The following is a 25,140-nucleotide window of genomic DNA, read 5'->3' as shown; positions in this document are numbered from 1 at the left end:
AACTAAATCACATATTTCAAAAGAGGAACAGTGAAGCCAGCTATGAAAGACTTTTAGTCAGGGACTCAAAGATAATTTGATTGGAAATAACTGTCTGGGAAGGGCCAGAGCTTTTCTATGTCTGGGGGTCTATTTCTGTTTTGTAAATAAGTTCATTTGTTAGATTCCACATATAAGCAATATTATGTGATATTTGTCTTTGTCTGGTTTGCTTCACTTAGTATGACTGTGATTTTTTAATTGCTCTTTGCCCAGATTTATAGGGAATGTCCTATTTGGTGATATCCCTGAAAATCAGTGGAAAAGCAGCATCATGTAGGGAGAAGGGCACTGCTCGGACAGACAGCTTCAGTTCACTGTCCAGCACTTGAATGTTATTGTGTGTTGCCAGACAAGTCATTCAGTCTCCATGAATCTGTATTTCTTTTTCTGTAAGATGAGATTAAAACTACAGTTTTTACTTTGCAGAGTATTAATTAGGTGAGAAAATGTGAAGTGTCCAACACATTGCAAATAATCAGTGCATGTTAGTCAGTATGGATTGTTTTTCTAGAGAGTTTTCTCACAACTAGTTACTTTTCATTTTTTGGTTTGTTTGTTTAGGTTAAACTTCAAGCAAGTTAATTTTTTCATGGACGAATAGTCATAAAAACCAGGAGAAATTATAAAAGGAAAATTATAGTTTCCTTCCCCGCTTTATCATGATATCCCTTTCTTAGATGTATCAGTATCAATATTTTCCTTTTTCTAGACAACAAGCCAGTGAACAGCCTCAGCCTGCCTTTGTCCCAGCAGAGATGCTCGCATCATCAGGTTACTCAGGACAGTTTTTTCAGCCAGCATCCAACCAGGATTATTATTCACCATCTTCTTACATTGACAGCTTTGAAGAAGAGCCTCCTTTACTAGAAGATAAGTTAAGGAAGTGCTATTAATGTGTGTACAGCTTGAATAGTAATAGCAATCATCAGCACTTAATGCATACTATCAGCATGCTGCATATAGCGTTTTATATGATTGTTCCACATATAAACGAGAGTCTGCCAGACAGATACATTTAAACCAATGGGAGTTCGTCTCCTGTTTGTGTGGGGAAAATCTGAAGTAGATAGGTGCTAACACTATGTTGGTCTTGCAGTTTTTAAATGTTTCTTCACTGTTTCTTACATGTGGACTCCCTGGCCATCTCTAGACAACAGTGAGCATCTTCAGGCAAAGTAATTATATCAAAGTAACCACTCTTCCCACCTAGTTAATGAAGCTACTTTATAGCAGCATGTTTTACTATTTTCTGCTATGCTTGCCTGGGGGCAACAGGGGTAGTTTCTCAATATACTTTTTTTTGTTATCATGGAGAAGCGAGTTTTTTTTTTGTTTTTTCCTCCTTCCTGGCTCATGTGAGCCCCCTCATCTCATCTAGGTATGACTAAGTAAGGAGGAATATGACTCCAGTAAGTAGCACTGCTGGTGGCAAGGAAACCTGGGGACCCTTGCAGATGGACGTTTCCTCCAAAGATTTCAGGGATCTCCCATCCATTGGTTCTTTTTTTTTTATTTAAAAAATTTTTGAGATTCAGCCAATTTATGTCTGCTACTTTTGTTCCTATGGCATGTCAACATGATGCTGCTGCTGCTACTGCTGCTAAGTCACTTCAGTCGTGTCCAACTCTGTGCGACCCCATAGACAGCAGCCCACTAGGCTCCTCTGTCCCTGGGATTCTCCAGGCAAGAATACTGGAGTGGGTTGCCATTTCCTTCTCCACAGTATGATGCTACAAAACTAAAATTCAAGGAGGTTTTAAATTTGGGAGCCAAGGAGAAATATTCACAGGCTAACTGCTCTCTTTTCTATGTTGTCCAATGAAAACAGATAGGTTAACGTTCCCAGTATTTTACATTAAAAGATCATTGTTTGGACACAGCCAGCTACCTGATATTAAAACATTCTTCTCTGTTTGCCTTCAAAATTAAGAAGAGGATAAAGATGTAAACTATTCAGAAAAGTACGGATAGAATTATATAATCAATTTGTTGGAACTTCAGAGGCCAGTTAAATTTTTGCATCTTTTATGCTTAACCATGCATTCTAAGTTGCCTCTACCTCTGATACCTAACCCCTGAAAGTTATAAGCTATTTTCATTAGGCATTTGCCATGACCCTGCCAACATCTCTACTTAAAAAATAAAAAAACTTATCAATTGTCTAATTATAAAAGTAATCTATATTCAAAAATAGAAATTTGGAAAATATAGAAACATATGAATAAAAATATAAAGTCCCTGAAAATTTTGTTTCTGAGACATGACTATCATTAATGATTTGATAATATTTATTCCAGCCTTTATTCTATTTTCTATGAATATATATATATATACATACACACTTAAAAATGAAATACTGCCTCTCTTTGAATATATATATTTGTAAATACTTAAAAATTGGATCATACTATGGATATGAAGTTTTGGGTTTTTTTAAAGTTACCTTATATCATAAGCATTTTTATTTTTGCATTCTTTAAAGTCATTAAATATTGTTTGAAAACATGATCTATTATATACAAGTGTATGCATGGTCAGTCACTAAGTCATGTCCAACTCATTGTGACCCCATAGACTATAGCCTGCCACACTCCTATGTCCATGGGATTATCCAGGCAAGAATAGTAGAATGGGTTGTCATTTCCTTCTCCAGGGGATCTTCCTGACTGAGGAATCAAACCCATATCTCCTGCACTGGCAGGCAGATTCCTTACCACTGAGCCACCTGGGAAGCCCATTATATACAAATATCATAATTTAAATCTAGCTCAGCAGTAAAAATATCCATCTGCAATGCAGGAGACATAGGTACGATCTGCACTGGCAGGCAGATTCCTTACCACTGAGCCACCTGGGAAGCCCATTATATACAAATATCATAATTTAAATCTAGCTCAGCAGTAAAAAAATCCATCTGCAATGCAGGAGACATAGGTACGATCCCTGAGTCAGGAAGATTCCCTGGAGAAGGAAATGGTAGCCTGCTCCAGTTTTCTTGCCTGGAAAATCCCATGGACAGAGGAGACTAGTCTGTGGGGTCGCAAGAGTTGTACACAGTTTAGTGACTAAACCACCACCATAATTTAAATCTTAAACGTTATTCCTTTATAATAGATAATGCTTTGGTGAACATCACATTAGATAACTTTGACCTGTACAGAATCTGTCCTCAGGATCGATCTATAACGTTGGGATTGCTGGTTAAAGGCATTTACACTGTCAGACTCATCTGGAAAAATGATGAGCCAATATACCTACACAGTAGACTAGTAAATGTCTTTGTTAATTTGATAGGCAAAAAAGGCAAAAAAATAATACTTTTTATTTCTTGGTTACTAGAGAAGTTAGACTTTATTTTCATGTTGTTGACTTTTACGTCTTTCTGCTTTTAAAATCTTAAGACTTTTCCTTTCTTTTTTATTTCTAGACATATTAAATAGTAAAGATATTTATTATTGTCTGGAATATATATTTCATGCTTTTTTCATAGATTGTGTTTGCCATCTAATTTATTTATGGGATATTAGAGCATATAGACATTTTAATATTTATGTTTTCAACCCCACAATATTTTTCTTGATAACTTTTTTCCAATTGTTCTTTGTTTAGACTATATTTCTCCAGCTCTAACTAAAGCCAGAAAGATATATCCTCTTATAGATTCTCAAATTTTTAAATTATCTTTTTGTTCTGGACTTAAATTTTTGATTCATTCAAAATTGTTTTAAGTTAGTATGTGAAGTAGAATTTAACTTTTTTATGGTTAATCAATTTTTCTTATAATATTTATTGAATATAATATTTTCTACTTGTCTCAAATACTTCCATTCTGATATTCTAAACTATAACATATTCTTCTGTGATGTCTTCTCAAATTTCAAATAGGAAATATATTAGATTTTCCCTCCTCCTTTTTCCAGCTCAGAGAAATTCCTATAATTTTTTTCTCTTTGTGATTATACTTACCAAATATATATATTAGAAATAACAGTACCTAATATAATTTTGCATTTTGAGTCTATGAAATTTCTGGACTCTGATCCAATATGCTCTTCAGCCATGGTGACTTTGTGAAGCCTCAAGCCTTATCTGTCTAAAAGGTATAAAAAGACCATATGCAGGATTTCTAGTATAAGATGATAAATGACATTTGCTAGTTTTTATTGAGTGTACACCAAAACAACCTATAAAATTATTAAGCTATAATAATTACCCCTTGCACAAAAACATGCTATTTGAAAATATGTTTGTTTATTCCTCAGTTTGCTCGCTAAAAAGCTCGCTTTCGCTTGGTTTTCTGTAAGAATGATAACTTGTGCTATGTGATAATGTGCAATCAATGTGTTAACAAATGCATCTTGATAAATAATAGTCAATTCAAATCTGTCAGACTAAAAAAATTACTGTGACATTTGGTATTTTTATTTGTAGCATAGCCTGATGTTCATATTTGAAAGGCCAATGCCATAATTTGCATAGAAAACAAAGGTATTAATTCATTTTTACAGCATATATATTGTATACTTTACTACCACTAGATGACAGCAAAACAATAAATTCTGCATTCAAATTTCATAACAGTTTCATCTTTTTTATCTTGTAAAATAAGGTGTTATATTAGAGTATTACAATTGATAAATACATATAGTCTCATTTGCATACCATGTAATAAATTTTAAAACAAAATATTATGGAAATGTATTTTGGTTAAAAATACATAAGATATTTTTTCTTATGAAAAAATTTATTAGATCTTATGTTCATTTACTGTTTCATGACTCAATGTTGAAACATGCAAAAGTTAATTATGCCATTAAATAAGTGCCTGAAATCAGTAACAATGTCTTGTAAAACATTTTCATCTGGGTTTCTTCAAGCATAATAATTACACTTTTTGAGGAAAAAGTTATTTTGAATTAAAAGTCACTTTATTGTAGTAAAAACTGAAAGCACATTGTTAATGTAAATGTCTAAATTGAAAATAAAATTTGAAAACAACATAAGTCTCAGGTGACATCAACTTCAACTTAAGCATTTATCAATTTTTTAAATCTGCTATTTTAAATATCACATTAGACAGCCTAAGCTATTTTAAATTGATGAACTGCTCATATTTTCCAAAGTATATGTTCACTAAGAAATATACAAATACACTGTAAAAGTAAAAAGGAAAGTTGAACTGTAAAATTGTTTGCTCACTATTAAATTAATTCAAATTAAATTCGTATTCTTTCTTTTCAAGTTTGGGTGGCTAGCAGTTGTCACCCTGGATGTGGAAAGAGTGAAAGATACACCTTCTATCCTAATTCAGGCCATGTCTGGCTGATATTCTGAAATTGACTAGGTCCCTATTGGAGCAAGACCCCTCTATGTCATGGCAATCATTGAAATTTCATCTGATACCCTGTGTGTAGAATGTTAGCTCTGCAAGGTGTTTAGGTGGTACATGCCACTATAGAAGAAACTGAACTATACCCTCTCTTTGACCAAAGAGGGTTACTAAATCCTGTGAAGGGAAGTTAAGTGCCAGGTACCAATGATTTGGGAATACAATCCTTCACATGGGAGAACTGAACACACTTAAAAAAAATACAAACATTATAAGATTAGATGCACATTGACTCAATCAAAGCTATGGTTAAAAGGGTGGGTTCTTTTTCTGCTTTTCTAACCTTTTTCCGATCTCTTCCTACTTCCCCTACCCCATGGCAACCACTTTTCTACTCTGACTCTGTAAGTTTGACTTAAAAAAAAATTTTTTTTAGACTCCACATTCAAGTGATACCATGCAGTATTTGGCTTTTTATTTCTGGCTTATTTCACTTAGAAAAATGCCCCCAGGGTCCATTCATGTTGTCACAAATAATAGAATTTCTTTATTTTTATGACTGAACAGTATTCCTGTGTGTGTGTGTGCACACACATGTGCACGCTTGGTTGCTCAGTTGTGTCCAACCTTTTGTGACCCAATGGACTGTAGCCCACCAGGAAGCTCTGTCCATAGGGATTCTCCAGGCAGGAATACTGGAGTGGGTTGCCATCACCTCCTCCAGGGGATCTTCCCAACCCAGGGATTGAACCCAAGTCTTACACATTGAAAGTAGATTATCATCTGAGACACCAGAGAAGCCCATGAATACTGGAGTGGGTAGCCTATCTCTTCTCCAGGGGATCTTCCCAACCCAGGAATTGAACTGGGGTCTCCTGCATTGCAGGCAGATTCTTTAACAGCTGAGCTACCAGGGAAGCCCTCCATGGTGTGTGTGTGTGTATATATATATATATATATATATATATATATATACACCATAACTTTTAAATCTATTCATCCATCAATGAACACTTAGGTGGTTTTGACTGTTGTACCCAATGCTGCTATCTTCCCAGGTGGCACTAATAGTAAATAACCCATCCTTGTCTGAAGAATCTCATGGACAGAGGAGCCTGGCAGGCTATGGTACATAGGGTCATAAAGAGTTGGATACGAGTGAAGTGACTTGGCATGGACATACACAGTGCTGCTATCAAAGTGGAGGTGCAGGTATCTCTCTGATATCCTGGTTTTGTTTCCTTCATATATATTCCCAGCAATGACATAGCTGGATCATATGGTAGTTCTATTTTTTTATAATATTTGAGGAACCCCCACAGCGCTTTCCATAGTGGCTATACCAATTAACAGTCCCACCAACAGTATTGACGGGTTGCCTTTTCTCCATATCCTCACCAATACTTACTTCTTTTTGATGTTAGCCATTCTAACAGGTGTTAAATGATTTTGTGATTTTGATTTGCTTTTTCTTGATGATTAATGGTGCTAAGCACATTTTCATGTACCTCTTGGCCATTTGGATGTCTTCTTTGGAAAAATGTCTATTCAATTCCTCTATCTATCCTTTAAATTGAACTGTTATCTATTAATTTATTTGAAAAGTATGAGTTCTTGTGTCAGATTCTCCAGCGCTGGAACCTAAATTTTCTATTACTGGCTTTGTGACTTTGGAAAACTTACCTCATCTCCCCAAACTTCAACCATCTAACACACAAAGTAGAAATAAACTAACAGTGCTTGCCTCCATGCGTGTCAGAAAGACCAACACATGTAAATCTTCCAGGGCTTACAGCAAAATTCAGTAAAAACATTCAGCTAAAAGATTTCCACTCTTTCCAACTGAAACGTATGTACTTTATAGTAGTTTAGCTTCAGTTTTTCCTAACCCCCACCTCAGTCTTATTCAAATTTAAGATGATAGCAGGAGGGAAATCAGCTTAATTACTGGTTCCTAACTAGTGAAATTACATTCTTCTTCCTTATAAATGTTTTTTTTTTTTTTTTCTACATCTTAAAGTTTATCGGAGTGGTAAGAAAAGTAACTGATGTAATCCTGGAATTTATTTCTTTATTCACTGTATGTCAAGTGTCTGGGTGTTTTTCTTTTCTTTTTAATGAAAAATATATAAGAGGAACAGAATCTAGCAGAGGAGTATGTAATATGTAATGTGGCAGTCACAATTCTTTGAAAAATAAGGCACTGGAAAAAAATTACAAACGTATAAATGAGTTTAGACTCACAGACACGGCCTCAGTGATTTTGGTTATTTTATTTTACCATCACTACTCAAAAAAGAGAAAGGTTAATTGTCTCAAGAATTCAGTCTCTGAATACACACTCAACAACACAGAGCTTTGGCCTGATTGAAATATGTGTGCACCCATGATTGCTGTTACTTGCTGAAAGAACCTTTTCTCTTCCGTGGAGTTTTACATAGTTAGCATAGCATAGCTCATTAGGAGGAGCGGAAGTAAAGTACCAGACCCTGGCTAAGTGTCTTCAGATTAAATAACACTGCTAATTGAAAATTAGATGTCCTTTTCATCATACGGGACTAGAATGCAAAAGTAGGAAGTCAAGAGATACCTGGAGTAACAAGCAAATTTGGCCTTGGAGTAAAAAATGAAGCAGGGCAAAGGCTAACAGAGTTTGCCCCGAGAACACACTGGCCATAGCAAATACCTTCTTCCAACAACACAAAAGACGGCTCTACACGTGGACATCACCAGATAGTCAATACCGAGATCAGATTGACTATATACTATGCAGCCGAAGATGGAGAAGCTCTATACAGTCAGCAAAAACAAGACCAGGAGCTGACTGTGGCTCAGATCATGAATTCCTTATTGCCAAATTCAGATGTAAATTGAAGAAAGTAGGGAAAACCACTAGACCATTCAGGTGACCTAAATCAAATCCCTTATGATTATACAGTGGAAGTGACAAATATTTTCAAGGGATTAGATCTGATAGATAAAGCACCTGAAGAGCTATGGATGGAGGAGGCAGTGATCAAAACCATCCCCAAGAAGAAAAATGCAAAAAGGTAAAATGGTTGTCTGAGGAGACCTTACAGTTAGCTGAGAAAAGAGAAGCAAAAGGCAAAGGAGAAAAGGAAAGATATATCCATATGAATGCAGAGTTCCAAAGAATAGCAAGAAGAGATAAGAAAGCCTTCTCAGTGATCAATGCAAAGAAATAGAGGAAAATAATACAATGGGAAAAACTAGAGACTCTTGAAGAAAATTAGACATACCAAGGGAACATTTCATGCAAAGGTGGGCACAATAAAGGACAGAAACAGTATGGACCTAAGAGAAGCAGAAGATATTAAAAAGAGGTGCAAGAATACACAGAAGAACTATGCAAAAAAGATGTTAAAGACCCAGATAACCACAATGGTGTGATCACTCACCTAGAGCCAGACATCCTGGAATGTGAAGTTAAGTGGGCCTTAGAAAGCATCACTACGAACAAAGCTAGTGGGACTGATGGAATTCCAGTTGAGCTGCTACAAATCCTAAAAGATGATGCTTTGAAAGTGCTGCACTCAATATGCCAGCAAATTTGGAGAACTCAGCAGTGGCCACAGGACTGGAAAAGGTCAGTTTTCATTCCAATCCCAAAGAAGGGCTATGCCAAAGAATGTTCATACTACCATACAATTGCACTCATCTCACACTCTAGCAAAGAAATGCTCAAAATTCTCCAACCCAGGCTTCAACAGTACATAGGCCGAGAACTTCCAGATGTTCAAGCTGGATTTAGAAAAGGCAAAGGAACCAGAGATCAAATTTCCAATACCCAGTGGATCATGGAAATAGCAAGAGAATTTTGGAAAAATATCTACTTTTGCTTCATTGACTATGCTAAAGCCTTTGACTGTGGGAAATCCAGCAAACTGTGGAAATTTCTTCAAGAGATGGGAGTACCAGGCTACCTGACCTGCTTCTTGAGAAATCTGCATGCAGGTCAAGAAGCAACAGTTTGAACCAGACATAGAAAAATGGACTGGAGTATACCTCATGGCTGTATATTGTCACCCTGCTTATTTAACTTAATGCAGAGTACATCATGCTAAATGCTTGACTGAGTGAAGCACAAGCTGGAATCAAGATTGCCAGAAGAAATAACAATAACCTCAGATATGCAGATGACACCACCCTTAGGGCAGAAAGCAAAGAGGATCTAAAGAGCCTCTTGATATAAGTAAAGGAGGAGAGTGAAAAAGCTGGCTTAAAACTCAACATTCAATAAACAAAGATTATGGCAATCACTTCATGGAAAATAGATGGGGAAACAATGGAAACACTGACAGACTATTTTCTTCTGCTCCAAAATCACTGCAGATGGTGACTGCAGCCATGAAATTAAAAGACTCTTGCTCCTTGGAAAAAAAGCTATGATCAACGTAGATAACATATTAAAAAGCAGAGATATTACTATGCTGACAAAGATCCATCTAGTCAAAGTATGGTTTTTCCAAAAGTCATATGTGGATGTGAGAGTTGGACTATAAAGTATGCTAAGCACTCAAGAGTTGATAATTTTGAATTGTGGTGTTGAAGAAGACTCTTGAGAGTCCCTTGGACTGCAAGGAGATCCAATCAGTCCATCCTAAAGGAAATCAGTCCTGAATATTCATTGGAAAGACTGATGCTGAAGCTCCAATACTTTGGCCACCTGATACGAAGAACTGACTCATTTGAAAAGTCCCTGATGCCGGGAATGATTGAGGGTGGGAAGAGAAGGGGATGATAGAAGATGAGATGGTTGGATGGCATCACAGAGTCGATGGACATAAGTTTGAGCAAGCTCTGGAAGTTGGTGTTGGACAGGGAAGCCTGGCATGCTGTAGTACATGGGTCGCAAATAGTTGGACACTACTGAGCAACTGAACTGAACTGATTTGAAAATGATGCATGTTTCATAGAACAAGTTTCAAAAGTGTTAGCAGTTGAAAACGCAGGAAAAAGAAATAACTAAATGTGCAATAGGATGGGACTTTTGGTTTGTTGCTGCTGCTGCTAAGTCACTTTAGTCGTGTCCGACTCTGTGCGATCCCAGAGACGGCAGCCCACCAGGCTCCACCCGTCCCTGGGATTCTGCAGGCAAGAACACTGGAGTGGGTTGTTAGCTACCATTATATTTTATACCTTTACTGAAAATGTCCATTTCTTTCTTCACTTTTGGCTAGATTTTAACCATATATTTGCTGCAGAGCAGGAATTTTTTCCTTGACTATATCTCTAAAATATATCCTCTAGGACACTGTGTGGGAATATACATTCTTTTTGTTTAAGGTTGCTCTGTATCATACGTATTACATAGAACTTTAGACTATGATGGTATAACAAACAGATTAAAGTGCTTTGTAAATTAATAAGTTAACTTTAATTAAAGAATATTACTCATGCTTATTTTCTATATTTATGTTATGTCTTTTTCTTTTTTTTTTTTTTGCAGAACTTGGAATTAATTTTGATCACATATGGCAAAAAACCTTGACAGTGTTAAACCCAATGAAGCCAGCAGATGGCAGCATTATGAATGAAACAGATCTCACTGGGCCCATCCTGTTCTGCATGGCTCTAGGAGCCACCCTACTTTTGGTAATGAACAGCAGCCAGTTCTAGATTTTTTTTCTTTTTAAATTGAGGTAACGTTGGTTTACACCATAATCTGAGTTTCATGTTTACAATATCATATTTCTACTTCTGTATACATGACAGCCAAGTATCAGATTTTAACGTATGCCCTTCCAAATGTCATTTTTTGAAGTTGTCTTTGTAAACACAGAAAGTAGTATATCACTTTATAAACTGAAACTTGTTTAATTCATGACTACATTTTTTTTAGTAAGAGAGACATATCTACTTGAACCATAATGGCAAAAAGAAACTGTCATCACTTCTTATGACAAATTTTAAAAAATGTAAATTTAAATAGAATTTTGAAAATCAAATCACCAAGTCAGATTTTCAACAAAGCAGGAAATCATATAAATGATTTTCTTATTGTTAAGCCTTTTTCTGTTGTTTAAAAAAGACTATCAATCTGAAAAAGTTGAAGGAACATGTGAAATTTGAAAATAATAGGGCCAAAATTTTATTTCTTGCTTTCTGTGTGATTTCTGTTGTAACATTAAACAAACATCCCCTATTTACTCAATATTTTCTTTTCTGGGTTGTGTCTCCAGACTATTGCAGATATCCTGTGAGGTCTGAGATGAGTCTCCTTGTTCCTGGTTAGGCTACTATGAATAAACAGACTTGCAATGATAAGCAGTGATTTGTTTTTTCGACCTGTATATTTCCCCTGTCATTTTAGTTTTCTGTTTTTTATGAAGACATTTACCCCCCTGACGTCACCAGTTGTCTTGTGTTGGGTCTCTTTCATTCTTTAAATTTGGGAGCAATGATATTCAGTTCAGTTCAGTTCAGTCGCTCAGTCGTGTCCGACTCTTTGCGACCCCATGAATCGCAGCAAGCCAGGCCTCCCTGTCCATCACCAACTCCCAGAGTTCACCCAGACTCACGTCCATCGAGTCAGTGATACCATCCAGCCATCTCATCCTCTGTCGTCCCCTTCTCCTCCTGCCCACAATCCCTCCCAGCATCAGGGTCTTTTCCAATGAGTCAATTCTTCGCATGAGGTGGCCAACATACTGGAGTTTCAGCTTTAGCATCATTCCTTCCAAAGAAATCCCAGGGCTGATCTCCTTCAGAATGGACTGGTTGGATCTCCTTGCAGTCCAGGGGACTCTCAAGAGTCTTCTCCAACACCACAGTTCAAAAGCATCAATTCTTCAGCACTCAGCTTTCTTCACAGTCCACTCTCACATCCATACATGACCACTGGAAAAACCATAGCCTTGACTAGATGGACCTTGTTGGCAAAGTAATGTCTCTGCTTTTTAATATGCTATCTAGGTTGGTCATAACTTTCCTTCCAAGGAGTGAGCGTCTTTTAATTTCATGGCTGCAGTCACCATCTGCAGTGATTTTGGAGCCCAAAAAAATAGTCTGACATTGTTTCCACTGTTTCCCCATCTATTTGTCATGAAGTGATGGAACCAGATGCCATGATCTTAGTTTTCTGAATATTGAGCTTTAAGCCAACTTTTCACTCTCCTCTTTCACTTTCATCAAGAGACTTTTTAGTTCCTCTTCACTTTCTGCCATAAGGGTGGTGTCATCTGCATATCTGAGGTTATTGTTATTTCTCCCGGCAATCTTGATTGCAGCATGTTCTTCTTCCAGCCCAGCGTTTCTCATGATGTACTCTGCATATAAGTTATATAAGCAGGGTGACAATATACAGCCTTGACGAACTCCTTTTCCTATTTGGAACCAGTCTGTTGTTCCATGTCCAGTTCTAACTGATGCTTCCTGACCTGCATATTGGTTTCTCAAGAGGCAGGTCAGGTGGTCTGGTATTCCCATCTCTTTCAGAATATTCCACAGTGTATTGTGATCCACGTAGTCAAAGGCTTTGGCATAGTCAATAAAGCAGAAATAGATGTTTTTCTGGAACTCTCTTGTTTTTCATACATCCAGTGGATGTTGGCAATTTGATCTCTGGTTCCTCTGCCTTTTCTAAAACCAGCTTGAACATCTGGAAGTTCACGGTTCACGTATTGCTGAAGCCTAGCTTGGAGAATTTTGAGCATTACTTTACTAGCGTGTGAGATGAGTGCAATTGTGTGGTAGTTTGAGCATTCTTTGGCATTGCCTTTCTTTGGGATTGGAATGAAAACTGACCTTTTCCAGTCCTGTGGCCACTGCTGAATTTGCCAAATTTGATGGCGTATTGAGTGCAGCACTTTCACGGCATCATCTTTTAGGATTTGAAATAGCTCAACTGGAATTCCATCACCTCCACAAGCTTTGTTCGTAGTAATGCTTTCTAAGGCCCCCTTGATTTCACATTCCAGGATGTCTGGCTCTAGGTGAGTGATCACACCATCGTGATTATCTTGGTTGTGAAGATCTTTTTGTATAGTTCTTCTGTGTATTCTTGCCACCTTTTCCTAATATCTTCTGCTTCTGTTAGATCCATACCATTTCTCTCCTTTCTCAAGCTCACCTTTGCATGAAATGTTCCCTTGGTATCTCTAATTTTCTTGAAGAGATCTCTAGTCTTTTCCATTCTGTTGTTTTCCTCTATTTCTTTGCATTGATCACTGCGGAAGGCTTTCTTATCTCTTCTTGCTATTCTTTGGAACTCTGCATTCAGATGCTTCTATCTTTCCTTTCCTCCTTTGCTTTTTGCTTCTCTTCTTTTCACAGCTATTTGTAAGGCCTCCTCAGACAGCCATTTTGCTTTTTTGCATTTCTTTTCCATGGGGCATTAGGAGTCACCAAAAAAGAATATTTTTCCTCCTAAGTTTAGAAGATATTCTATTTCATACTTTAGAAAAATGTTTTCTCCCCCTCAAAAAAGGAGAGAAAAATAAGAAATAGGAAAGGCTTATGGTTTTACATTAAGGAGGTAATGACAGCACATTAAAAGCAGAGGATGAAAAAGATGGTCAAGCCAGTCTGACAAGTACAGTTTCATTAAGGCACAAAATGGTAAACTTGGCAAGAGAGATGATACAGAAAATTTAAGATGCTAGGAAAAGTCCTTAAATTAATTATTCAGTTCACTTCTGTTTCTTACAGCTATCCACTCCCCTAATGCAGCTATACTTCTCAAAAGTAGCTATGAAATGTATTTGCAACTAAATTAATTTTCACTTTGCATTACTAAGTACATAACACTAATCAAAATTCTGATAGAAATCTAGTTTGTGCATTGTAACTTGGTCGACAAGTACGTCATGTTTATCCAATACAATAGTATTTAGTTATGGCATCTTATTTCTTCCTTTGAACTACAGCAAATGCAAATACTCTGCAAGTATAACACTATATCAACTAGAGTTTTAATTCAGTTTCAAACATTCCTTCTGCCTTTGCCACAGTAATTTGATAATATTAGATTAAGTTAGATTAATATTAGATTAAGTTGCAAGTAAGACCATGTCAATTAATCAAATAGTCAGAAACAATTAATTTAACATATTAACTCTTGTTTCTTTTTCAGGTAATTTGTAATATAACAGCTGTTTGTTTTTTCGTAGAAAATATTACTATTACCATCTCCTAAAGGAAAAAATTAATCCCATTAAGATCTTTTTTGGGTACATTATGTTAGTTGGAATTATTTAAATAGCCTCAATTTTAAGTGTAAAACAATACAAACAAAGAACTCAACTGAGAGTGAAAAATTTGGATCTGCCCCTAACTTTGCCTCCAGATAAGATCCTGAACCTTTTATTTCTTATTTCTAGGCCTCCATTTTTTTTCACTTTGAAGACAAAAAAAAAAAAAGGCTTATACAAGTGATTCTTAAGGTTCATTTCAAATCTGAAATTTTAGGAAATGTGTAAAAATTCATATTTTCTCAAAGATTTTAAGTAGCTATTCTCACTTCAACTTTACTATCACATGCAGTTACTCCGGAATTGATTCTGATACTTTTAGAACAATAAGGACTGAAAAACTCAGCTGGATATTAATAAAGCCATATTTTAACTCAGAGTCCATTTGAGGCTTTAACCCTGTCCTGGATATCTGAAATTAAAATGTAAAAGATGATTTTATGAGCTGGTAGTGCACTATAATAAAGAAAGCAAGACTCAATCCAGAAACAATATTCAAATCTGCTCATTATCTCCAGAGGTGTAATATTCATAGTCACATACTCATCATTTTTATGATTTATGTTGATACAAAGCACAATATCTTTTAGGGGACTTTCTTCATGTTGCAGGAAGCAAACCAGAAAGAACAGCTTCAAACACTCAACACAGATTTAATTTTACTTATTTTTCCTCTTAAAATTATTTTCAGCCCCCAAACCATAAACACAAATGTTTTAAAACTATGGCTCCATTTAATTTTTCTAGTAGAGCTGTAAGTGTGATCTGGAAAAGGGATATGCATGGCCAATATAAAAGCATAATCAAGAATAAGAAGTATTTCAAATAAGATGTAGTAATGGTACAAGGATGATCTCAAACATTTGAAATGTAAAAAGAAATTGAACATTTATTTTCCAGTTCAATTACAAGCCCTTATTAGAATGTGAAACAAATTAAAAAATGAGAAAGGCCCCTGCCAAATGGAATTAAGCCTCACACTGGATAATCTAACAAGAGAAAGAGATAAAGAGAGAAGTCAGTAACTGATATGAAAAAGGACAATTTTACTACCAAATTAATTTAATCCACCCTCTGTTTACCCCATTCACAAAACTGGTTAGAGTCATGGGCCAGCTACGTGTCCTTTGAGTGTAGGGAAGTTGTGTGTCACCATTACAACTATTTGTACCTCTGAATTATGCCATCCAATTAAATGTCAAGTAAAATGTCTCTCTAATACATGAAAGTTATTTGAAATTGTCACGATTTTCCAAGTGGAACAAACTCATCCAATAGTGCAGTTCATAACTGATGTGCTTCTTTTAGCATACCCATTAGCATTATCAGCATTACTTCACAAAATAGCCAGAAGGACTTATTATGGCTAATGCAGGAGAGAATTCTGCAGCATAGCTCAGGGACATTTTGTGAAAGAACTTAGTAGTGATCAACTTCCCTAACTGCAGAGGAAGAAAAATTCAAAATAGCTTGACAGTTTTGAACAATAAAATGGTCATGATATTCTCCGTTAATTGACTACAAAATAAATATCTCTTTATTCTGTAAGATATAAGGACTTCATGAATAACAGCTATGGAAAAGAAAAAATGACAGCGAAAAAGCTCTCTCTCTGTGAATCAGTTTTGTTGGTTTTGTATAATTTCCATGAAAATCAGAGTCAGCCTCTTCAATCTTTATCTAGAATTTCTAACCAGCTTAATGTATATATAAAAATGACATGCATTTTTTACTGGAGATTTGGCATCCTCGGATAGCAAACATTAAAATATCTTCTGTTGAATCAACAATAGTTTGTGACTTTCCCTGGATGAGTTTAATGGAGCTGCTTCAGCAACAAGTCTCCAGTATTGTGCGGGTGATGGCTATCTGATGAATCCTCAGATCAGCAGTCTATCCTGAATACTTTAGTCTGACTTCCTTTAACAATACCTTTATGATTCACTATTGCTTGCTTTATGTAAATCAGTTTTTCATAAAGTCTGTTTAGTTAAGCTGGTAGTAGGCATTATGAAAACAGGATTCTCCAGTCACATAAGTTTGGGATATGCTAGTTTGCATGTGTGTGCATTCTCAGTTGTGTCCACCTCTTTGGGACGCCACGGGCTGTAGCAGCCAGGCTTCTCTGTCCATGGGATTTTTCCCAGCAAGAATACTGGAGTGGGTTGCCATTTCCTCTTTCAGGGAATCTCTGACCCAGAGATCGAACTCATGTGTCCTACATCTCCTGTGTTGGAAGATGGATTTGTGGCTCGTCTGATAAAGAATCCGCCTACAATGCAGGAGACCTGGGTTCTATTCTTGGGTTGGGAAGATCCCCTGGAGAAAGGAATGGCTACCCACTCCAGTATTCTGGCCTGGAGAATTCCATGGACAGTATATCCATGGGGTCACAAAAAGTCAGAGACGACTGAACGACTTTCACTTTCATTTTCTTTGCTACTGCGCCACCTGGGTCCCCTTGTTCTGTCACTTATTGGAGCTTCTGCAGGTATTAAGGGCCTAAATTGTAGAGCCAGACTGCCTGGGTTCAAGCTAAGCCTCAGTGCTTAGCATTATTTTACTTTAGGCAAGTCCCATAATCTCTCTGCACCTCAGTTTCTTCCTGTGTATAATGGGTACAACAATGATACCTACTCATTATATAGTGTGGATTAAATAAATTAATTTATGTAGAATCTCTAGAACAGGACCTAAGATAGTAAATGCAACAGATGTTTGATAATATTACTATTATGTCTTATAAATCTCCAAGACTAAATCGGAATTTTTTATTCATTTATTCATTCATTTAATTGTGCAACAAATAAGGAAAGAAAATATATCCTCACCTATGCCTAGTACCCCAACAGGCAATCTATAATAAAAATATCAGTCTGGGGATATAAGCATGCTTGTGCCATCCCATGTATAGAGGGGATTTTTTTCATGACCTGAATCTATATTACAATCAGTTTTTCTTTAGAGCTCCCAATCTCCTGATGCTTATACTCCAAAGACATGAATAACATTGAGCTGAATGATTCGAAAGTATTCTCTGCTTTGTTGACAATCTGGTTTCTTCTTGATGTTCATTGTGTATCCAAACTGTTTTCTTCCCATTGTTTCAGGCAGGAAAAGTCCAATTTGGTTATGTGTATGGCATGAGTGCCATTGGCTGCCTAGGTATTCATGCCTTACTGAACTTGATGAGCTCTTCAGGAGTGTCCTATGGCTGCGTGGCGAGTGTGCTGGGATACTGCCTGCTCCCCATGGTCATCCTCTCCAGCTGCGCCATCTTCTTCTCACTGCAGTAAGTGTCTGAGTTAGTAATTGACCCCACATGTACAAACATCGCTGAAGCTTGCCGCATCAGTGCAACAGTTAACCTCTTTCTGATCATTTTAGTAGGAAGATTGGGGAAACTGGCTATTAAAAGCTACATACAGTTTCAGGAAAGTAGGTCGGTTTTGGCTCAGGTGCTATTCCTATTTCAATGATTTAAAAAATAAATTAAACCAAGTTATCTTTAAAATTGGTACTTCGTTCGTGGTCACATTCTTCAATATGAACTATTGCCATGGGTAATATAACCAACTACAGAAAATTCACTTGTTTGAATTAGGAAGAGTAAGTGCCTGGTGAATCCTGACAAATTGCTTCAGCTCCCAGGCACTCTGCCTTCTAGGAGGGAAGCAACTGTTCTTTCTCAGCTGGGCTCCTTGTAGTGCAGAACTCCCAGGAACCCTGGTGAGAATATTGATGCTAGAAAACTTCATAGCATATACACTCAATCAATATTTTTTTTCTTTTTTACTTCCTGGGCAGTTAGTATTTGTAATTCAAAAATATACATAAGGATTCAGTGAATACACTTCTGTTGGGCACTTTCCTAGGGCAAATACAGAGCACTACCACTTTGGGCTGGGGAGAGCAAGTAATTCCATAGTTCTTTATCACCTCCCAAGCTCCAAACCCAATTAGAAATATATCATTTGCTACCAGTGCTCATTTTTCCATATAGACACAATTCACATTTTTTTCTCGGATGATCCAAGTTTTAGGTTATTAACACTATATTGGATAGGTTATTATACAGACTTTGTCAATGCCAGATAAACATTTTAGAAAGACTAATATTTTTGTTTAGATATAATCTCAAATATTTTCTTCATAACATTATTGAGAAATGCATAGATAGAAGTGCTTTTCTGTTTTAATATGGTTTCATTTTGAAAATAACACTTTAAAAAAAAAATTATTCTAGGATAGTTGACTTACAATGTTGTGTTAGTTTCAGTTGTACAGCAAAGTGAATCTGTTGCACATATATCCACTATTTTTTGCATTCTTTTCCCATATGGGGTAGTACAGGGTATTAGATATATCTCAATAAATATACCTCTAGCTCACATTGTTGGCTTCCCTTCCCAGGGAAGGGGGAAAGATTTCCCTCTACAGAGCAGAGTTCCCTGTGCTGTACAGTAGGTTCTTATTAGTTATCTACTTTACATGTAATAGAGTGTATATGTCATTCACAATCTTCCAATTTATCCCTCCCACTCTTTACCTCCTGGTAACCTTAAGTTTGTTGGAAGTAATGGTCTTCAGAATAACATAGAGCAAACCCTTACTTTACCAGTGAGTACTCAACACTTAAAAAGAGGAATACAATGGCAAATGGAAACCTTGAATGTGTAAGTACAATGTGAAAAGTGAATGAATGTCACTCAATAGTGTCCAACTCTTTGTGATCCCATGGACTGTAGCCTGCCAGGCTCCTCTGTCCATGGAATTCTCCAGACCAGAATACTGGAATGGTTAACCATTCCCTTCTCCAGGGTATCTACCCAACCCAGGGATAGAACCCAGGTCTCCCGCATTGCGGGCAGATTCTTTACTGTCTGAGCCACCAGTGAAGCCCACAATGTGAGTTAGGTGTATATTTCCTGAGTCTTGTCCCTGACTTTTGTATATCATGTTCTTTAACTAGCTCTTCTGTTTACTATGTTGTTTGATATGGATGTTTGACATGTTACTAGAGAGTTCAGTTTTACAATTTCTATTTTGTCAGATGCTTTTGCCAAAGAATACTATAATGATCTGCCATTTAAAATTTTTTATGTTTTAGACATTATTTCTCACAAAGTTGAGCTTTGGGGCATCTTAAATCACTCTGGATTATTAAAAGAACAAAATAAAAACTACAACTCAAATTTTGAGAATCATCAGTAGTCTGATATTTTTCATTAGACTTTCATTCTGAAATGTTAAGGATGATTTAAGAATCCATTAAGTTATATTAATAAGGAACAACTAACTGATCCCTAAAGACCATGAAACTGAGGTTACCTTTTTGGGCGTATCACTATAACATTCAAATGAATCATATATAATCTCACATTTTTCTTCACAAAAAACTGGTAAATTGAATCCTCTAAATTTTATTTCTAATAGCATTAATTAAGCCAACAGACATAATATTTATTAGAGTGCTTTAAAATGTGTTTGGTTTATTTACAATCCTAAGCCACTGCAAACTACACAGTGTACCTTTCCACTTGTTTTGCTTTGGTTCCACTGTTAAGAGTGGGTATTTCTGTCATTGTCACAAATAATAAGCACAATCCTCAATTTCAGATTGAACCAGATCAAGTGAGGCAGTGTAGTTTGATGGCAAACATAACAATATGCTGCTGGGAGTTAGCAGCTCTTGACTTAATGTCCATCTTACTTGCAATTTTTGTCAAGTCACTTCATTCTCCTTTCTTCCTAAAGAACCAATTGCCTCCATAGTTACTTTTTGAAGACATGAATTTGAACAAATCCATTTCAATATTATAAAAATCTACACCCACACCAACCAAAGGGATCTTCAGCAATGAGTTGGGAGGCCACACACATCTGTGCCTTCCTGCTCCATCTGTTCCCTCCCTGAGCTGTGTCAGGCTTTGCTGTCTCAGACAAAAACCCAGGACATGGCCCTGGAGCACTGGGGGGTGGGAACCCCACTGGAATTCAAGTCCAGTCATTTTTATGCTCATACAGTGGGCAAATTTAGGAAGAAAGCAGGGAATAGAAATTTGTAGTTATAAAAGAAGTCTCTAAACATAGTTCATATAAAAGAATTTTAGTAATTGTGATTTTGACTTATGAAAGTGACTGTGCTGCTGCTGCTAAGTCGCTTCAGTCGTGTCCGACTCTGTGCGACCCCATAGACGGCAGCTCATCAGGCTCCGCCGTCCCTGGGATTCTCCAGGCAAGAACACTGGAGTGGGTTGCCCTTTCCTTCTCCAATGCATGAAAGTGAAAAGTGAAAGTGAAGTCGTTCAGTCGTGTCCGACTCTTAGCGACCTCATGGACTGCAGCCTACCAGGCTCCTCCGTCCACGGGATTTTCCAGGCAAGAGTACTGGAGTGGGGTGCCATTGCCTTCTCCGGAAAGTGACTGTAGGTCAATCCTATTTCCAGTAATCTGAGCTTTTACCTACCTATGAAATATTTAGCTTCTAATGGTGAACTTGACTCAAAATTCTAACTGGCCGAGGCCTTTAGTTCCTATTACCCTTCACCCTCATTTTACAAATGGAGGAAATATACCAAGGACATTTTAGAGGCAGCTGTGTGATTCAATAACTTCTTTCTCTCCTGGTATAAGATAACCGTCTCTTTGGTCTCTGCTGTAGGGGCACCTTTGGAACTGTGTCGGCACTGGTCATCATTGGCTGGTGTAGTCTCTCAGCCTCCAAAATCTTCACGTCAGCTTTGGCCATGGAAGGACAGCAACTTCTCATTGCCTATCCTTGCGCCTTACTTTATGGACTCTTTGCCCTCGTAACAGTTTTCTGAAGAATGCTCAAGATGGCATTACAGGATTCTATTTGTTTGCTGTTCAGGTTATCTTGGAAATGGTTTAGCGTTCACATTTGGTCATATGATTTCTGTTTTTATCGCTAAGAGAATAATAAGCAGAGAGACAAAACAGCACTTAAGGATGGGACTCTAATAGGCTGTTTGGTTTGAATGATGATTTGCTTTTTGGTTGGTGCATTAAAACAATTTAAAATACTTTAAGATAAAAGGATATATAGTTGTTGTACTGATGGACTCTATTTTTCTTAATGGATGCATTTCTGAGAAATTGTAAGGAAGTAAAATCATACTTGACTGGGTAGAGGAAATCCACACTGAGCCTTCTGAGAAAACGTCATGACATTTCAAGTTGTGTACAAGTGGTTAAAGTCACACTGTGCAGGACCTTTGGAGAATTGCAGGGGAGGATTATTTACAGTTTTATTCACCTGAGAACTGAATCTCCTATTCCTCTGTTCATTTACTTCCCCAACTGTTGTTTGGTTCCATTTGAACAATGCATTCATTCACCAGTTTGAAGCCCTCATTTCCTTCTTACTTAGTTTAGACACCATGGTTCATTGCTATAATTTCTCCCTTGAACATGTATGTCCTCAGTAAGCTTGCCATTTGCTCCCTGAATAGATGAATGTGAATGGAGGAAATGCTACTTGTTTCTCCTTTATTATAGTACTACATCTTAAACGGCTGCTCTGTACTACCTTTCAAATCCTACTGTATTACCCTACCAAATTCACTTTTTCACTTTCTGAGATAATTGTTTCAAACAATTTCTTCACTAGGGCTTTCCTGGTGCCTCAGTGGTAAAGAATCTGCCTGCAATGCAGGAGATGCAGGTTCGATCCTTGGGTTGGGAAGATCCCCTGGAGAAGCAAGATCCCCTGAAGTAGCAACCCACTTCAATAGTCTTGCTTTGGAAATCCCATGAGAGGAGCCTGTCAGGCTATAGCCCATGGGATTGAAGGAGTCAGACACAACTTAGCGACTAAACAATAACTACAACAATTTTTTCACTACTCAGATCTCTAATACTCTTTTCTGTTAGTTGATGACTTTTCTTATTTTATTGGAAAAAAGAAACATCTAGAAGAAAATTACATCTTCCCATCATAGATCTATCAACCTACATGCATCTTTATAGATATATATATATATATCTATACATTTGTGTGTATACATATGTGTATATTTACATAAGCACAACATTCCCCCTTTAAAAGCCAGAGAACTGGGCCATCATTGGAGAGTGATGTTGAATTAAAGAATTTTTATTTTAAGATGAGAGACATTGAAAGATGGTTTTGTGCTAATACAAATGATAGGTAAAGAGGAAAACATTGATTGTGCAGGTGGAGGGGCTGGGTGTGGAGGGGAAAGGAGACAATGACAAGGGGGAACATGTGATGTGTGAATGTGTGAAAGACCTGTGCATATGGCAGGGCACATACATAATTACCAAACATCTGCTCCTGTGATTGTCCTGTGAATTACCCCTCTCCCCTTTGAAGCTCCAGACCCCTATCCCATTCCTTAGCTCAGGATGGCATATAAGCCTCAGTTGCTCAACTTGCTTTTGAGTCTTGTATCTTTGGGGCTTCTATATGAATGAAATTAAATTTGTTTTCTCCTGTTAATCTATCTTATGTTAACTTAATTATTTGGCCAGCCAAAGAACCTAGAAGAGAAGAAAGAAAAAAATTTTCCTCCTCTACAGTGGGTGTTGATTACTGTAGTAAAGAAGACAAAAATGGCTGCAGCCTGAATAGAAATTGCACTGGGAGTGGGGAAAAAATAGACAATAAAACAGTAAGCAATGAATAAACAAGATAATTACAGAATTACGAGAAGGATACTAAGGAGGAACATGTAGAGGAGAAGGCAGTGCTGTGGTGTTAAACTTCTGTACTTTATAATTAATAAATGAACCTGTTAACGAATTATAGTGTTTCCTTAAGTTCTTGCTTTTTCTACTTGGACTAAATTGGTCTTACTGTTTGTTTAAGGGAGATGAAGCAAAAATGCTGTTTATGATAATAATTTTTCTGTGGTATTATCCTAACAATTTCTTAGAGCTATATTTATATTACAGATTTTAATTTTTACCTTTTAGAAAGTATTTTAATTTTTAAAATATTATAGGTAAAAGTTGCTCTAAATTTAGGATTTAGGTTCACATTGTTTTTCTGTGTATAAAAACAGTTATACCCCAAAAAGTTTTGATTCTTTTACTATGAAAAATGATAACATCTTATAAAAAAACACCATAAACAAAATACTAAATGTTTTGTAACAGCAAGGAATAAGAATAAATTCATTTAATAGTTCCTAACAGCAGAATTTTAAAATACTTAAGAATTAATGTAAAAATAAATATAAATGGTGTCTATGAAAATAATTATAAAATATTAGAGGCACTTTTTAAAAAGATCAGATATGTTGACAGATATCCTATATCCCAGGATAAGAAAATTGGACTATGTAAAATAATGTTCTCCAAATAAATGTATAGGCTTAATATAATTCCAATTAAAAAAAATCAAGGAATATTTTTCTTGGAAACTAGCAATGACTTTAATGTTAATCTGAAAAACAAATGTGTAACTGTGAAAAATTGAAACAATCAAAAAATATGTTACAATAGGCAATAAGTTAAATCAGGTTTTGTTCATCTCGATGGTTGAATGCTAGGCAACTCCATGAAAATATTTTGGAAAATGATACATGAGAAAATGCATGTGCAAAATTTTCATAATTTTGTTATTTACTGAAGACTTACTATGCATTGACCTAGAAGCTTTACATTATTAACTCCCTTAATGCTGACCATAACTCCATGAAGTTTTCTTATCACCTCTGTTTTACAGATGAGGCTACTAGTTACAGATTGGCCAAATAACTTGCCCAAGATTACTCAGTCGATAACCAGGATTTGAATCAGAACTGAATTCCAGTGTCCATAACCACAACTTCACCCTCCTGTTACTGAGCAAAAACTGCTTTGCATTTTCCCATGAGCGTCAATATGTCTACCACTTCTACTCAGATCATCCTTTTCCCTTGACCTTAGCCACTACTAGAAAGAGCCAGAGACCTTACCTGCTGGGGAATAATAATAAAATGATAAGATAGAAGAAGAATCCAGAGTGTCTAACAGGAATAAAGCAACACCTTCATGATTCTTGGGTTCATTTCTGAACTCTAGTTGAAATAAGCTATGCAGAGTCAGACCTAGTTGGCATTTGAATAAAAAAATCTCATGAAGTATAGGGCTTTCCTCTCATTCCAAGTAGGGTTTGCATTATACGGATTTGTATGGATTGGAGATATTTTCCTTTGTTAATAGTGCTGTTTATGGTCAGTAGGATGTGTTACAGAACAAATGATAAAGTGAAAGGCACTTAGGGTACACAACTAGAGATACATCTTTTTGGTTGAATAAGTAAGTCATGTCCAACTCTGTGATCCCAAGGACTGTAGCCCCTCCACGCTCCTCTGTTTATGGAATTCTCCAGGTAAAAATACTGGAGTGGGTTGCCATTCCCTTCTCCAGGGGATCTTCCCCACCCAGAGATCAAACCTGGGTCTCCTACATTGCAGGCAGATTCTTCCCCATCTGAGCTACAGGGCGGAACCCACTTTATTTTGGTGGAATAAGCCCTTAAAAACTTTTTCCCTTTTGCTCAAATGCTTTCAATTTATTTTATCT

At 36.6% G+C, this 25,140-nt stretch overlaps 1 protein-coding gene across 1 annotated transcript in view; it reads left to right on the top strand.

Annotated features, from left to right (window-relative positions):
* YIPF7 (Yip1 domain family member 7) overlaps positions 1 to 22,289 on the top strand; it is a 32,640-nt gene extending 10,351 nt beyond the window's left edge. The window contains exons 3-6 of the mRNA XM_027544399.1: positions 752 to 912; positions 10,842 to 10,987; positions 17,694 to 17,875; positions 21,248 to 22,289. Of these exons, the coding sequence (XP_027400200.1) occupies positions 752 to 912; positions 10,842 to 10,987; positions 17,694 to 17,875; positions 21,248 to 21,410 (652 nt within the window). The 3' untranslated portion in view covers positions 21,411 to 22,289. The remainder of the gene's footprint in view (positions 1 to 751; positions 913 to 10,841; positions 10,988 to 17,693; positions 17,876 to 21,247) is intronic.
* Positions 22,290 to 25,140: the final 2,851 nt, after the last annotated feature.

The sequence above is a fragment of the Bos indicus x Bos taurus genome, chromosome 6, assembly GCF_003369695.1.
Source record: "Bos indicus x Bos taurus breed Angus x Brahman F1 hybrid chromosome 6, Bos_hybrid_MaternalHap_v2.0, whole genome shotgun sequence".
Lineage (NCBI taxonomy): Eukaryota > Metazoa > Chordata > Mammalia > Artiodactyla > Bovidae > Bos > Bos indicus x Bos taurus.
The sequence above is the reverse complement of the archived record's forward strand: the minus strand, read 5'-3'. Positions and strand labels throughout refer to the sequence as shown.